The sequence below is a fragment of the Choloepus didactylus genome, chromosome 5 (assembly GCF_015220235.1).
Source record: "Choloepus didactylus isolate mChoDid1 chromosome 5, mChoDid1.pri, whole genome shotgun sequence".
NCBI lineage: Eukaryota > Metazoa > Chordata > Mammalia > Pilosa > Megalonychidae > Choloepus > Choloepus didactylus.
In genome coordinates this window covers 124571706-124588734 of record NC_051311.1, presented here as the reverse complement: position 1 = coordinate 124588734, position 17029 = coordinate 124571706, and the positions used below count along the sequence as shown (strand labels likewise).

Here is a 17029-nt window from a genome sequence, read left to right as displayed (position 1 = left end):
TTTGCAATTTGGAAAAAAATCACTGTGCCTAACATAACTGCTTTCATAAAACAAATATGTATATCCATATGTATTTATTTGTAATGGGAACTGTCTGAAAGTAGTCAGTTCTGCTATAAACTTGTTTTGAAAATGCAAGTTTGTTCCAATATGATTAACATAGTAAAGAAAAATTTGAGCATACCTCAAATTTTGATTTTGCTTATATGAAGTTTTGCCAGCAAGAAACACTAGGTGAATGCCTCCAACTGCACCCATCGGAACTGAAAGGTTTAGGAATATACAAAATGAACATACGCATGCTTACATGGACACACTCCTCAAATAGCTACCTCAGTTCTCTGGGGATGTGTGTTATGAGCCACTTTAAATTGGTTTAAAGACATTCAAATCCAGAATCAGATACAGAAATATATAAGCGATAGCAGCCAATACTGTATTTAGCACTTACTGAGTACCCATCCACATCTGGGAGCCTACTTTCTCTCTGATGTCAGATCACCCTCCTTCTACCATTTCATGGTAACTCACAAGCTGCAACTCTTCCAATGCCCCTTTCCACAAGCAAACTTCAGGTCTTTTTTTAAAGGTAAAGCACTGTATTTATTATCATATTTCTTTATTTCTTAACTATATAACATGTGTAAAAAATGTGCTACCATTTTTATTAGGCTCTGATCTTTTTTCCTTACAGGTCATTATGAAGTGCTTACGTATTTTACTCCCGACACCATTTTTTTCCATAAACCCTGTTTTGTTTTGTTTTTTTTTAAATGTAATTTTATTCAGATTTAGTCACACACCATACAATCCATCCAAAATATACAATGAGTGGTTCACATTATCATCACATGGTTGTGCATTCATTGCCATGATCATTTTTAGAACTTTGCATTACTCCAGAAAAAGAAATAAAAAAAAATAAGAAAACCCTCACATCCCATACCCCTTACACCCCCACCTTATTGACAACCCTGTGGTTTTATAGCACAATTTTGCATAGCATAGTGATGTTTAGGAAAGCATATGTCACTTTATAGCAGAACTGATTGTACATGCACCAAAATAATAGTAGTGTCTATGGGTAGGTATTTGTTGCTTATCTATGACTTCTGTCCCCCCACAAACTATCATGCATTCTTAGTTTAAATCTATATAAATATTTTTAAATGATGAGGTGGTAGCTACAGGTTGATCACAGCTTTTCTAGGTGAAGGGGTGGAGCTATTCTGATGAGCTACACACAGTGGTGATGCAATCAATTCAGTGCCCTCTAATCTCCCTAAAGGGAACAATCTCTTAACCTCCTCCTGGGAAACAGAATTGAGGTCTCCCAGCAACAAGTTGGCAGCTTCTACACTCTAGGTGTCCCCATAAGTGCTAAGAAGAATAGAGAAGACATGGCTAGTCAAGATTCCATTAAAAAAATGTACACCATAAAATAAGCCAAATGCCCCTAATTTGGTTTAAAGACATTCAAATCCAGAATCAGATACAGAAATGTATAAGCAATAACAGCCAGTACTATATTCAGCACTTACCGAGTTTCAAGCTAAGTATTCTTAAGTGAGATTAGAGCACCCTGTCCTTTTAGGAAATATGATTCTGGGGAGAGACAAAAATTGGAAAGCAATGTGAATTTCAAAAGAGAAAAAATTGAATTTTTCTCATGTGATTTGACCCTTGAAATTCCACTCACTTTTTTTCAGAGTGAATTTTCACCTGTGCTGTCACTTTTATTTCTTCCCTTTCCAAGGCAGTATCATTTTATTTTCTTTTTTTAAGCGATAAGTTACTTCAGCGATAGTCAAATTGAACTTTGTGACTTTTATTTGGACATGACTAGCTAACTGCTCCTCCCCCCACGTGCTAGGATTCTGGGACAGCACACATTGAACTCTGGACTAACTTATCTTGACCCCTGTATTTTCCTGTCTTAGGCAGAATTTGCTGTTGGCCAAGCTCTCTGTGGAGCTCAGTTTCTAGCTCTGTTCTCTGACAAAGGCCTTATTCTGTGCTTCACAGCTCATCCTCTTTGTTCAGTCTCTGGCTTCAACCACTGAATCACAAATATTCTCCTGCTGGGAATCAGAAAGGGCAGAGATGAGGAACCCAGGAGCCCAACAGGATGTTTCTGTTTCCCAGGGAGTTCGCATGATGTTTTACATGATGAAGCCCAATGAAACATCTTTCCAAACCTTAGAAGAGGTGCCTGATTACGTAAAAAAGGTGAGACTATGTGGGAGGGGCTACTCTTGCTTTACCTTAATAAGAAGTTAAACACATTCTGGGCTTTTGTTCATGTCATTCTTCAAATTATTAATTTCTAATAAAAATAATTCTGCTTCTTAGAGGCATGGAGCAAATGTAGCATTTCTACCTGAATTGGATTTCTGTACAATATTCACAGCCATCTTATTCTATAAATTGCCCTCTTTATATGTCAGAATGTGATAAACCTTTTTAAAAAATTTCCTAGATATAATGGCATTGCACATTTAGCTATTGGCAGCTCAATGTCAAATACATCAGTAAGCCGTGTTACAGTTTTGGTTTTAGAACAGTTAACTTCTTCACTACCCTCCAGGAAAATATTTCTACTTTAATTTGGTGGAACAGTCCTGCAGAATGAAGAATCGTGCTGTGTCCAACTCTAACTTCCCAAGTTTGAACTTCAACCAACTTCTCTTTAAAACTCTAAAGTGTTCAGAAGCACTTTTCACTTCTGGTTCCTGGCTATGACTGGAAGTGGAAATATCCAGAATTAGAACTTGAATACTGAAGTTCCCCACCCTGTCAAAGTTGTTCCTCCACCACTTACTAGCTCAGGCCAGAAATAGAAAAAAATGACATCAGATAAAATGTTCTTGGGAGTTCAGTTTAGAATACTTCAAAACTCATGATTAGCTCTAAGATGAATGAAACCCATATTTTTTTCAGGATCTGATACTGCTTCTTCTTTCTGATTTTCTTAAGGAAAATGTGGATTTATAATTCATTACTATTTATCTTGAAACAACAATACAATGCTAGACCGTCAGCAGCATTAAAAACAGCATTAAAAAACAGCAGCTTTAAAAAAACAAAGTTAAAGCTGAATGAATAAAACCTAAATGGTAATTGAAACAAACATTTTAAATACCTCTGGTTTCTGAAATAATGTAGTAGGAGCAAAATTCTTTGCTCCTACAGTTTCATTTTCATCATGAAAATAATGTATTGTATTATTTTCTTGAAGAGCATCCACCTTAGTCATGTGTGGACGATCAACTTCTGATTAACTTATTTTTACGTGTTTTTATATATAAGTTGGATCATATCCTTCCTAATCTTATTATTTTCTTGGCACAATTATTGTAGTTATATCTATTTTTATGTTTCCTTTCCAGATTCTATGACAGAATTTGAGCATATGTGTATTGCATGTCCAAAATAATTAGACTTGTTTTCCCATTACTTAGGAAATGTTCCTCTAGGATACCGTATAGCATCTTCTGCTATGAAATTTCACTATGGGTCTCCTACTTCTGGAATGACTAATCAGGAAATGTGGAAGAATTTCACAGTGAGCATAATAACGTCTCTTCTCTGTAATTTCTTTTCCAGGCAACTCCATTTTTCATTTCCTTGATGCTGCTTGAATTGGTTGTCAGCTGGATTCGCAAAGGGAAACTTCCAGGTCAACTGGATGACGCTTTAGCATCAATGTCAGCTGGTGTTCTTTCTCGGCTTCCATGGTGAGCTAGCTGGTTGGCAACATTGAGTGAATAAACTGAAATTCTCCAGATATGAGGGAAAAGGAACCTATTGCATGGGGAATTAGTCTCCTGGCACATATATCCCCAGAGAATTCAGTTCCTGTCTTTACTTTAAAAATCTGTATTTTGTTTATCATGGATTACTTTTGCATTCATTTTTTAAACATATTGTCCTAAATGTTATTTATCTTGATAGTGTGTTTACTGATGCCCCACGAAAATATGTGCCAAAGGCAAGTGACTCAGTTGCATTACCCTGTTTCCAGCCCTGAGTTAGGGTCTAGTTATCTTCTGGAAATTTTATTTTGCCTCAGCCAATTCATATAGAATGGGGGACAGCCACTCCCCAGGTCACACTAATCTCTGGATTACTACAATGTTCTCTTAACTGGTGTTCCTGTCTTCAGACCTACTTATTTGCTGCCAAACATTTCTATGATATGGTTGTGGTAGAAAGTCTCCACCAGTTTCACACAGGCCTGGGGACAGTGTATGAGTTCCTGCCATGATGTACGGAGGCCTCTGTCTCTCCAGCTTTGCCTCTGATCCCTGCTCTTCCTTCCACCTTCGCAGTCTTCATTCCATCCATGTTCTACTACTTGCCGCTGCCCAGATGTTCACACATCCTTCTCTCTGCCTAGAAAGTCATCCTTGCGGCCAACTTGGATTCATTTCTTCAGTTCATGCATAGATGTCACAGTCGTAGGCAAGCCTTACTTTTTCTCCACACTCTAAATTAAGTACCACTTCTCTATCCTCCCACAGAATCTCATGCTTACCCCAGATACAGACATTTTTAGATGATGTTGCACTCACCTGCTTTCTGCTCAGAACTTCCTATAGCCTGGGTGCAACTTGAGAGCAAAAGGTGTTCCTTAGCTGTAGTTTTAGCTCCTGTGACTGGAATGTCTGGTACATGATAGAAGCTCAAAAGTTATTTGATATACTTACAGTGTTATGTTGCCCATAAAATTGGAGGATGAAGGGAACAAATAATAGTGAACAACAAATGACCTACTACTTTTTAGGAAGAATAAATCAAATGTGTGTGGACAAGAAACCAATGAATTGAAGGCATCGTGAGTACATGATGATTTACCAAAAGGCAGGGGGTAAGGAAGTCTCTGCTTTGCATTGCTGATGAACACAAAGTTCCCAACCCAACTTCCCACCCACTGCTGCTTTTACTGTTTTAAGAGCTTTATTTGTGACCAGTGCTCAGTGCTTTGGAATGTTTCTATGAACCACCCAGTGGGAAACCAGGGTGGATTTTTTAGAATGAAATTAAATCTCAAAGATATTTGAGAAAAGGTAAAATAATTGCACCTAATTGCATAAAATAATTTAGATAGAAATAAACCTTAAATTAAAATCTGTCATAAATTTTACTATGAAAAAGGCACATCATTAGGTGTATAATCAACATCTGCATAAGAATTCTGAAAAATTATTCACTTGGTTATTCATTCTCACATTGCAGTCAGAATCGGAGGATAATAATATCTCAAGTTATTTGCACCTACTTCCCAGATCACCCTAAATAAGAATTTACATTTTCATAGTTCCTTCTATTTCATTTCTCCCTTGAATAGAAATGAACAACAAATACATTGAACATAGCCAAAGGGTATATTGATCAGTTTATTGAAAAATACCGATGCTTACTGTACTTCATTCTTAGAAAGTTAAGTGCATAAGTTTATAGAAATTGGCCAGTTGATGAACTTTGAAAAGAACTTGATAACTGAGAAGTACACTGCAAGTTTGAATAAATGCTGCAGCTTTACTTTTACTTTTTGAAATTTGACTTCAGTTACAAGTGAAGTTAGTTTTGTTCTCTTATCACAGCATTGTAGGTACTGGAAATAGAAACTATCTCTAGCACAATATTTTTGCTTAGCAGTGAGATAAGAAAAGGTACAGAAGTTTACCAAGAATGATAACAAATATACCTTTTTTGCAGTAAAACAAAAAAGTAAAAGAATTAGGGAGAGAGAGTGAATGGGGGCTGGGGGTAGGAGGAGAAGGCAAAACAAACCAGTCCTTCAGCAATAGCTCATGCAGCTCTTTTCCTTCACATCCGCTACCCATAACACTCTTAAGCTAACACAAACTGTTAATTAGGTTGCCCTCTGAGAGAAAGGTAGAAGGTTATGAACTTAAATTTGAAGGACATTTTTCTATAGTTGTGTTTTGAACAAGAACAGCAAATTGCTCCATTTTATTTTTTGCAGGTGTGAACAGAAGTTAGCATTTATGAAATGTGGATAATTATGTCGATTCTGAAAAAGATTTTACGTCTCAATGCCTTTTATGTGAAAGATCTCAGTGGAGCAAATTATCTGAAAATGAAATTTTAAAAATATTTTTTTTGTTTTTTTTGTTTGTTTTGTTTTTGCTGTTAAAAACAGCAACAAAAAAGCAGATGTAAGCAGAGAAGAAAAGCATCCTCAGGATCCACTCTATTCAATCCCCTTTGAGCAAGAAAAGGGAAGGAGAATTTGACAGAAACCCTTAAATCAATATTTTAGTTGAAGCCACAGCATCAAGGGGAATCCTCATGCAAATCATTAACAGCTGAGGGCTGAATTAACACAGCATTGATCATATCCTCTCCTAGGGAATAATTCCGATTTCTACAATAGCAATAGGGACTTGCTACTTCCATAAAGTGCATAATTGCAGGAAATATGGTAGCATACCCTTGTAAAATCTGTTCGTGAAGAATTAAACTCTGAGTTATAATTCCAAATATACCTGTGACCTCTGAAAAAAGAATTCATGAAAATCAAAGTGAAATCCTGAGCATATTTTTTCACTTCCCCATTCATGTAATGGAAATGCTGTATGCAGACTTTGAGGAAAAACAATATTTGTTTGGGGATCTCAATTTAACTATTACACAAAATTTCAAGTGTCTTAGAGATTAGTAGCATACTTACAAATAGTGATAGGAAAGACACATGTTTTATCTTTCAAATTTCTGTGTGTAAGGGAAAATATTAGTCATGGACAAGTTTATATCTTCTTTACAACCCGTGATGTGTGAAGTAGGCAGCCTTTCTAGTCAGAATCAAATCCTGAAGGTATAGACAGGTATAGACAGATACTTCTGTTTAGCAAAGTTAAACATAGTGTATCATATTCAGATAATGGGCCTCTATCAATTATTTGCATATGTTACTATAAAGAATTAAACTTGATTTAACAAAATGCTTATGAAATCTATTTATTAAAAAAACTTGTGAAATATCCTGCCACTGACTTAAATGCTAATGAGTGAAAAATAATCACATCTCTTCTTTTTCCTACTCATTTAAGCAGAACTCAGTTTCCAATCCTTCATTAGAAATCCGGGACCTCAATTTGTTACTTCCTTCCAATGTTTCTGCTTCCATAAATTGCATCCGCCCCAGAGAAGTTTTATTCCTGATATAAATATCTACAGTATGTTTGTTTTTAATGGGTTCATTTATTCTGTTGAAACAGCAGATTATAAATCAAATTGCAGTAGGTTCAAGGGATAATTTAAGTAGGCAAATTTTCAAGTAAGTTGGGGACACTCCACTTTTAATACATATTATGGGTTGCTGCCAATTTTTGCGATAGAGTTAGCTCCACAACGTTCAACCATACGTACGCAGTTTTACTGGCCATGACTGCCATGGAATTTTCCATTCCTTACAAGAAAGTTTCAATTCATACAAAAAAAAAAAAAATGCTTAAAGAGGAGGAAATTAAACTTCTTTGAAATGCTTTTAACTCCTGGGGGTGGAGATGAAGAGTAAAGGAAAATTGTGTACTGGGTTTTTATCCTATGCTTTTCGCATCATAGTCCACACTGCCATTGGCAGTATCAGATTTCTAACAAATGAAGACGGCCTGTTGTTTTCGATGATGACTTCAATAAAGTTATTCACTGTCCAAAATAAGAAGTAAATGCATTTATGTAATGTTAAAATTAGACTTTATTATTAATATTAATCTTTTCTTAAATTAGAAAGTTATTAAAAGAAAACTCCATATGAGAAAAATAAATTTTAAAACCATGTTGGTTTGTTCATTTTATTTGCTAGGGATAAGGAGTCATTTAATTTTAACTTGTACCTTGGGAGCCTTATAAATAGACTGTGCCTTTGTTATTAATTGTATAAATTCAGGGACTGCAATTAAAGTAATCTTCCCTAAAGAATGTAAGCTTCTTTGTGCTTTTTGGCCTGGACTTGTGTGCTCAGTCAATAGAGTAATACATTTTCCTGCAAAATAAAGAAAATGGTAAATTTATTTCTTTAAAAATCCACCTTATTGTCTGTATAAAAATCCATGGTTTTGTGGTTGTTTTAAAAAGAAATTATATTAAGTGATTATTTCATAAGTGCAGTATTTCACAGTAAGACACGGCCGTGCAAATGTTATGTCTCCAGAAGGTAAAGATAGTATTAGGTATCTTGTTATTACTGAGCAAATATCAATATTCCACTAGATGGAGCAAAAGTGGCAGCAGCTTTTCAGATGAGCAGTGTGAGTTCTTGGGTCTGGTTTAACAGATTTTGAAATTAAAAAAAAATAAGAAATTTTGTGAGAAAAATCTATATATATAATTCAAAAATGTATATTTACAACTACGTGAAATGTTAAGAATATTTATAATGAGCTCATTATTTATGCTTCTTTTCTGATTCATAAGACAAGATTATTAGAAATAAAGATACATCTGATTTATTTCCCTTAGTTTTGCTTAATTTGGCCTAATCAGACAGTACACACAGATATAATGACAGTTATGAAATAGTATAAATTGGCATATATCTGTGAGTAGGCACATAATTCTATCTACACTGAAAGTTGCTTTGAAATTTTTAACGCTTTACAGTGAAAGCATTGAGTCAGATTTCACTTGCTTTCTTATTGATAAGAGCAAAACAATTTTGGGGAGCTAGATAATTTTAAAGCCCACTCATCCTAATGCTATCATAGCTTAAATTATTCCTGAGATACCGAAAGCCTGAACAGCATGCCTGGTATCAGTTTTCCACTCTTGGGGATGAGTAAATTCAAACTGAGATGCTTTTGAAAACTAGTTAGCTTTGTAATTCTCAATCCCAAAATGATATTTATTCTAATTTATTAATTATTTTTTAATCTTAATGTTATAACTGAATTTAATTTAAAAAAAAAATCCAGGGGTCAGTTCCTGGAGTAGAAGTTTAGTATCTCACCTGCTTCTTACAGTAAACGAACATTGACAAGACAAATTTCTCATGTTGAGAGAAAAGGTTTCTATAAAATATATAATCACCCCACCAAATTAAAGAAATAAGCTACCTTTCATTTGCTAAAATATGCACATCAGACCCAAGAGAAAATTGCTCTTAGGGGAATTCTTGAAGAAAATAGGACAATGGGAGGAAAGCCTCTCTGTTTATAGGTTGTTGATTCGAGGAGTCTAACGTCTCTTTATATTTGGATCACTTTCTTGGTCTCACATTCAGTGAGTAAAAGGGATCTAGTATTTGGAAATTCAAAGCCCTGCGCTGACCCGATATCCCATCTCTGTGCAATAAAATAAGCTCACTATATACGTACATATTATATATATATATATTTTTTTTTTTTTCTTTTTTTTTCCCCACAAGATGGGGTTTAGAGAGTGTAAGTTTGAATTCCAGAGTATAGAGTCATATGCAGGGAGTAGATGGTGAAGGAATGGAAGGTGAGGAAAAAGAGGAAGGAGCTTTGGTTTATGATTCAAGGTCGGCTGGGAACATTTTTGAAAACGTAGGTGCTATTTCCTACAATCGAGGGCTTTCCAGAGCTTGATAATCATTTCCCATCTGTATCACTTTGGTGAATGGTTTTTAGCTGTGGGCACTGCATGACGGTTTTTTCACATGTATAATGGAAGAGGATCATATTCATTTTGCTGATAGAAAGCAGGGAATATAACTCTAACTCCCACCGCTTCTGCCTGCTTTCCCTTCACCTTGAGGAAAGTTTGCCTTCGTGCTAGTGTGAAGAAAGCCTGACTGCAGTATGTCAGGCATATTTCAGCTCGATTTGTGTCAACCCTAATAAGTCAGTTGACAGAGTAATAAATTGGGTGTCTGCTCAAGATCTGGCACCTGTACAGGAAACAAAAAAGTATTTCCTTTGCAGGCAGTTTCTCTTTGTTTTACAAGTGGAAGTTTTTCAGGGACCCTCTTTCTTTTATTGAAGTCTTAGTATCGTAATGCCTATTTCAGCTGTCACTGCAACTGACAGGGAAGATAACAACTTAAAAAAACAAAACAAAACAAAATACTGAACTGATGGAACTTTCAGGAAGCAGGGGATAATGTTTATCCCGTTCACTCATGTGTCATCAGTGTCTAATGACATATCTGGCAACTAGTAGGCTCTTAATAGGAATGAATCCATGAATGAATCTGCTTTGACAACATGTGCTAAGATTACATAAATAGCTGCAGATTATTTCAAGTTTCTGTTGCATTTTCTAAGTTTTGACTTTTCTTTCTGGATAATTACATTTTAATAATAGATATAGAAGAAAAAGTAGACTCAATCAAATTTACAAGTGATAACAGGACCGATTATCTTGAGTGATCTTAAGACTTGTGGCTCTTAAATGAGGGCAACTTGGCCCCCAGGAGACATCTGGCAATGTCTGGAGAACTTCACAACTGGGAGGAGGGGCAGCTTCTGCTCTCTGGTGCATATAGGCCAGTGATGCTGCCAAACATTCTACAGTGCACCTGACAGCCTGTCACTACAAAGAATTACCTGGCCCCAAATGGCAACATTGTCAAAGTTGAAAATCTCTTGTTTTAGAGAAATTATTACACTGAATCATATAAAATGGATATTTATTGATTTTTTTTTCTTTACCTAAGACTTGGAATTTTATATGGTGATAATGGATACGAAAGAGCAATTGCATAGGACAGTTGCCTACAACAAAGAATTGGCCTGTCCAAATGTCAATAAATGAAGCTGTTTTGAAGCTCTGGTGTAAATGTATAAAAGTTGTCAACCAAGCTAGCAAGTAGTAAAAAAAAGTCTATTCTATCCCCCTACCTTGTAAATACACCTCGATAAACATGGAAGGCAGATTTCAAATTTCAAGTTTTTAGTTTTCTCAGAGTTCCAGAACAGTGTGGGCCTGGCCTGTCCCCTAAGGGATCTCACACACATCTGTGAACGTCCCACACTGCTTGTCCCAGCTCTGTCTGCAGGCTCCAAAATCAGCCACGCTTGGCCACCTTGTCAGGGCGAGGAGTTTGCACACTTGCAGAGATCTGCCCTCAGTAGGACTGGACCAGTAAAGAGGCCCACACAGCCCCTTTCAGCCCACTCAGGGCTGCTTTAGCAGGGATCCTGGGGTATCCACAGCAAGGCCCAGGTGTGGCAGGGGTTCTGGTTGGGTAGTTCTCTTGGGTCAAGGATTCACACTCAGGGGTGAAGAACAGAACTGCTCCTTCCAAGTCATGTAATCTCAAATTGAAAATTTGTTTTTAAGATGTGAAGTGTAGTCTTGCTGAAAATTGTAAACATTTCCCACTTCTATTAGTTTATATTAATGCTGCTGTGAAGTAGCCTAGTGTTTTATTTTACAGTTTAAGAAAAGGAACTTAACTAATTCAAAGTTTAAGAGATTCTTTTAAAATTCCATAATTAAAGTTGAGAACAGAGGAAATTTAGAGGCTCACGGTTCTAAAAGACCCAGTAACATACTAATTCATAGAAATTGACTCTGAAAAGGAAATACTATAAAAATGATGAATTTCAGTAATTCGAACAAAGTTGCTTCTTCAACTTTTATCTGAAATTAGAATATTTTACAATTTCCTCTAAGTTTTGCACAAACCAACAAACTTGGTAGTGTTTTATGAATAAGTCTTTATTAAGTGGAATGATTAATTTTACATTTTAATATTAGATATAGAAGAAAAAGTAGACTCAATCAAATTTACAAAAGTGATAACAGGACCGATTATCTTGAGTGATCTTCACTTTGATCAGAGAAAATTTAAAGGAAAAAAATACCATGCTTTATAAAATTGAGTTATAATATGTATGTTTTAAAAGTTCTTAAAATAAGAATTTGCAGAAGCTTGGTAGAACAAGTAGCAAAACATTCTTGAGTCTGTCTTTTAAAAACAATTGCTCATTTGAACTAAGTGTGTACACTTTATTTCTAGGGGAAATTTATTCCCTTACATCTTGAAAGCCCTGGTTTATATTTCCTACAAGAAATATAGAAATGTTATGAGAATCTAATATGGAATCCTAAGTATAAAATTAAAGAGATGTGTGTGTGTATGTGTGTGCGTGCATGTGAGGGGACTGGCAAGAGAGAGGGAGATAAAGAAAATCAAGTTTAGCAGCAGCAGATTTAAACGGAAGGCAATCTTTAGAGGACTCACATTTTCAGGCAGTAGGCAAGTTGTAATCCCTTTTAAAATGAGCTGACATTAATTTTTAAAATTTTCTACTTCCTTCATAAAGACCCTTATTGTGTTCTTCCTTAAGATTTAGAAATGACAATCACAGAAAATAAGTTGTATTTTTACTGTATTTATGTTGTATGGGTTACATGAAAATTACTTCAAGAGACATACAAAAAGAATGGCCTGCCAAATATAAAATTGAGAGTGCAAACAGCTGACATCCATTGTGCCTCCAAAACAAAGAGAAACATCATGTGAATCGTTTTGATATGAAGGAAATTGAGTCTCTTAAAAGGCATGATAGAGTAGTAACAAAGTAGAAGAGCAAAATAGTTTCATTTTTACATCTGCCTATATCAAATTTAAAATGTTGTCTAAAGTGTTTTAGCGTAATTTTACATCCAAAATCTGGTATAATCATTGTTTCTGAATTTTATTTTTCCAGGCTGTTTTCCAGGAGTATCGAACTGACCAGTTACATTTATATCTGGGAGAACTACAGGCTTTTCATTTTGCCTTGGGATTCTCCATGGACTTGGTATTTTGCCTTTTTAGGAGTTGACTTTGGCTACTACTGGTTCCATCGCATGGCCCATGGTAAGATGCAAATCAAGGGTTTACTGGTAATATAGTTGAATTGTCTTTAACACATGGTAGACAATCAGTAAATATTTGTTGAATGAATAAAAAAGTATACTTAAAGCATAGTAAGGTTAACTTACCTAAAATTAATTATTAAAAATTTTTACTCTGACATTTTGAGTGGAAACAATCTGAAGTCATTTTTGAAAAAATGTGTGAAATTATCAGAGGTACATTTTTCACACTCCTTGTATCTAGTTTATAAAGCAAAAGTTTAGAGACTTTTATTGCTTTATTGAGTATCACATTATTCTTCCGTATATTGCCTTACATTATTCTTATAATGGCATACTTGGTAGGGTCTAACGTTCACCCAATACCAGACTTCACCTGAGAATTATCAAGGGTCACTCAGAAGAACTCTGTAATAGCATGGCTTCTTGGGTAATGCATGCTATAATGGGTAAGCTTGATTCAATGTCTTGGCAATACTTCCACATTGCAAATGAAAATGCAATCATCTAGGCACTCCGTATAATGCACTTTACTGTTACCAGAGCTTTGCAAAGATCTGTCATCTAAGTGAACCCTCCTAGTGCATTGGTTCACTGAATTTGCTTTTTGGGGACTCTTGACTGTACCTTCCAAAGAAACGATTTGGTATGGAAAGGGAAATGGAAGAGATGAGAAACAAGTTTTGAACCTATGTAGGCATAAGCAAGGGTTGGTGAATGATTGTAGAGCTCAGGTGAACAAATAGTCTCTGAGGAGGAATAAGTCAGGCAAAATATTTCTGAAGGGAAGTGGGACAAAGTACTAGTTTTGAAACAATACTAAGAGCAGAACTCAGGATTTCAGTGGGTGGTTGAGTTGAGTGGGTTAGAAGGAAGGAAGGAAAAGGAAGAAACCTGGAAAAATAATAAAAATTAGATGGGAGATGGAAAGAAGAGACCTGAGATCAGGGTGAATAACTGAGCTGCATGCGTAGGAGTATGTGTGACCATATATCCTTCCCAAGAGGGATGAAGGAAGTAGGAGTAGTCGCTATTAAATACTATTTAAGTAGTGTTATATTTAAAGCTGGTAAACTTTAAATACAGCCCTATTTTTGTGAAACTCTTAAGGCATATGCATTTAATGAAACTATAAAGGGTATTAATTAATTAAAACAATTCGAGGTGAATATGTAAGCTAAAAAACTTATTGGGTATGAAAACCTTTGTGTTTGAAAATAATAGGTCAGTTCCTGACATCATTTCCTTGCATAAAAATGCAAGAGATTACTCCCAAATTGAACATGATTATGAATAAAATGTGATCCAGGGAGTAAACTATTTATATTTTATTTGAAAGTAGCAGTTTTTTCGCAAAAACAAATCCATCAGCAATCTTTCTCATTTTTTTATGCAAAAAATCAGTAATGAAGAAAGCATTTACATTGCATCCTTAATTTCAGGGATCTTCTAATATCATACGGAACTGTACAGATGTGGCTTTCCGGGAAATCTGAAAATTTACTTAATTTTTGAAAGCCTATTATAACAGGAAACAAAGAACTAACAAAATATGCTAAATAGAAAACTTTTAAAAATATGTTGGTTGTAAGTGCTCTCAGCGAATTGCAATAAAATAAAATAAAATATAAAAAACATGGAATCAAGGCTGTTTTAAGTATGCTTCACATTAGAAAATTTTGAACCAAGTCCAGCAAAGGAGGCAGGCATTAAAAAAAAAAATCTGAAAACCTGGAAAAACACTCATCACCTTCAGGCTATGAAGCCTAATCATAATTTCAAAGGCCTTTGACTTGTGATGGAAAGCTAGTAAGAAAAAAATAAATTTTATAGTTCAATGGGCTGGCTTTCAGAATGATAGTCAATATTTAAAGTTTACCTGTAAACAATAACAATGTAAAATATTAAAATGGTTTTTTAAATCTAGAAATATACAGGGCTAACAAAATATTATAATATCAAATATTTGAGCGTCTTGGATTAACTGACCAACTGGAGAAATTTGTTCAACTGAAAAATTTCTCCATCTTAAATTATAGAAAGAAAAAAAGAAAAGAAAAAAAAAAAACCCCACCCAGTGTTTCTACTTAATCTTCTACTCTCCTTTTGCTGCTCTCAATAAAATTATATAACAAAAACATTCTACCTTTGATAATGTTAAATGCTATGAGCCTTGAAGAAATAATATAATGTATACTTAAATTTTTGTGTTTTATATTTATTTAAATTAACTCTTTAGAAATACAAATCCTTGCTAAGTTTTTTATTATTATTGCTTTTGTGGTTGCTTTATTTATTTGTGTGGTTATTAATTTGTTTTGCATACATGTAGTATTTTTCACATTAAGGGAACAGTTTGGCATTAGTGGAAATAGTTTATTCTCAAAAAAACCTGAATTCCTTCTGTATACAAAAGAACAGAGGGATATTTTAGGCTATATATATATCTATCTATATCCCTTTTCCCCTGGAATACTCAGAAAAACGTTACTAACTATCATCAATTTACACAAAAAAAAAGGTAGCAAAATAATTTCCTTAGAATGTTTTGATGGCTTTAGGAAGGACTGTAGAATAACAAAATTAAATCTATTTTATATTAAAAAGTAGCTTCATGAGTGCTTAACCTCCATTATAAAAGGGTGTTTTCATTTTCGTTTTGTTTTATTTTGGTAAATCCTGCTAATTATGCTAAACATGTAAGAAAAGAAGTAACATTTTTAAGGGAACATCTAAAAATTAATAATTCTGTTTGCTTTTGTTTGAAATATTTTTTATTGTTTGTTTTCAATTTTTTGATAGAGTTAAAAAATAATAATTCTGGCTTTGAAGGGGACAATAATGAGGCTTCAAGGGTGCTGGTAATAGAGGATATCTTGCCTAGGGTTGTGATTACATAAGTGTACACATTTGTAAATATTCATTGAATTGTGTAGTTATGTATGTATTCTTCAACTAAAAAATTAAAATAACAAATAATACCACTAGTGCAATTTCCTGGTGAATAGTTCAGGTAACCAAATTTAGAAATAGGAACCTAAAATGTTTTGTGAGTGAGGACATTAGCATGTCATTTTACACAGCTTATCAGTATCAGTTTCCTCATCCAGGCATGGGGAAGGCACCAGCATGCCAGTCATTAAGTATTTGTTATCAATTAATTAGTTGTTATAGATTAATTAGTTATTAATAAGTTAATAATTAATATTTTTTATTAATTGCCTCTCTTCTCCAATTTTACCGTATCTGGACCCTGTAGACCTTCTCCTTTTCCAGATGACTTGAGGCTAAGGTTTGCAGTTAAGGATGGGATACTGCAAAACCAGACCCGGAAAGGGGCTTTGCTTCATCTTCCAGAGTGTTCTTATCTGTGTAACACTCAGCAGATTGGTGTGGGGGGATCTGGTAGTGTTTGCCTTGGAGGCCTTTAGGATTAGCTGTAGCCCAAACCCTCTGAGAAGATTTCCTGCCACCTGGAGGCAAGCCTGAGGACTAGCTGCACACCATGCGCTCCATGGGGCCTGTATACTCTAACAAGTCTCTCTGTCACAAGCAGCATTCCTTTGGGAGCTATGACTTCTCCAAAGAGGTTTGGCTTTTATATGGGGGAGCCAGATAATGTATGTAATGTATGTAATTTTTATACATTCCTGCCTTGTTCACTTTCCCTTGGCTCTGAGGCAGGAGCTGTTTTTGCAGTTGTTACTTCTGTACAATGAGACATCTCATTTACCTCTTTTAGTTGTTAACTACCTTTTTATTAGTTAATAAGTCTTTATGTCTAATTTCCCTTATTCAAATTACTGGTGTGGCTTCTGTCGTCTGACTGAATCCTGACCGACATAGTCAGTTTCCCCACATATTATATAGTATCATAAATTAGAAATTACCTGATTATAACTTTTACTATTCCATTTGGGGGTATTCATTATTCATTTAGGCTACGATATAATTTATTTCAGTTCTGAAATGATGGCCTCCATGTGTAAAATTGTTAAAATAAGCAATCTCTAAAATCTCCTTCAACTTGAATTCTTTTTCTTATCAAGTATATATCAAATTAATTTTCTGTTCATCTATTTCATCAACAAAGAAAATAAGCAAATGCATTGATTAGAAATATTTTTATTTTATTGAGGTGCCAGGATTATGGTCTTCATTGAAAAATAGATTACTTCCATTCAGCAACACTTGTGTTTCTTTTTCAAAGACACCAGTCTCTACCTTA

At 34.8% G+C, this 17029-nt stretch overlaps 1 protein-coding gene across 1 annotated transcript in view; it reads left to right on the top strand.

The window, feature by feature from the left end:
- MEOX2 (mesenchyme homeobox 2) overlaps positions 1-17029 on the top strand; it is a 492584-nt gene that overhangs the window by 132209 nt on the left and 343346 nt on the right. The window contains exons 3-5 of the mRNA XM_037836821.1: positions 2026-2229; positions 3607-3737; positions 12651-12802. Coding sequence (XP_037692749.1) covers positions 2026-2229; positions 3607-3737; positions 12651-12802 — 487 coding nt within the window. The remainder of the gene's footprint in view (positions 1-2025; positions 2230-3606; positions 3738-12650; positions 12803-17029) is intronic.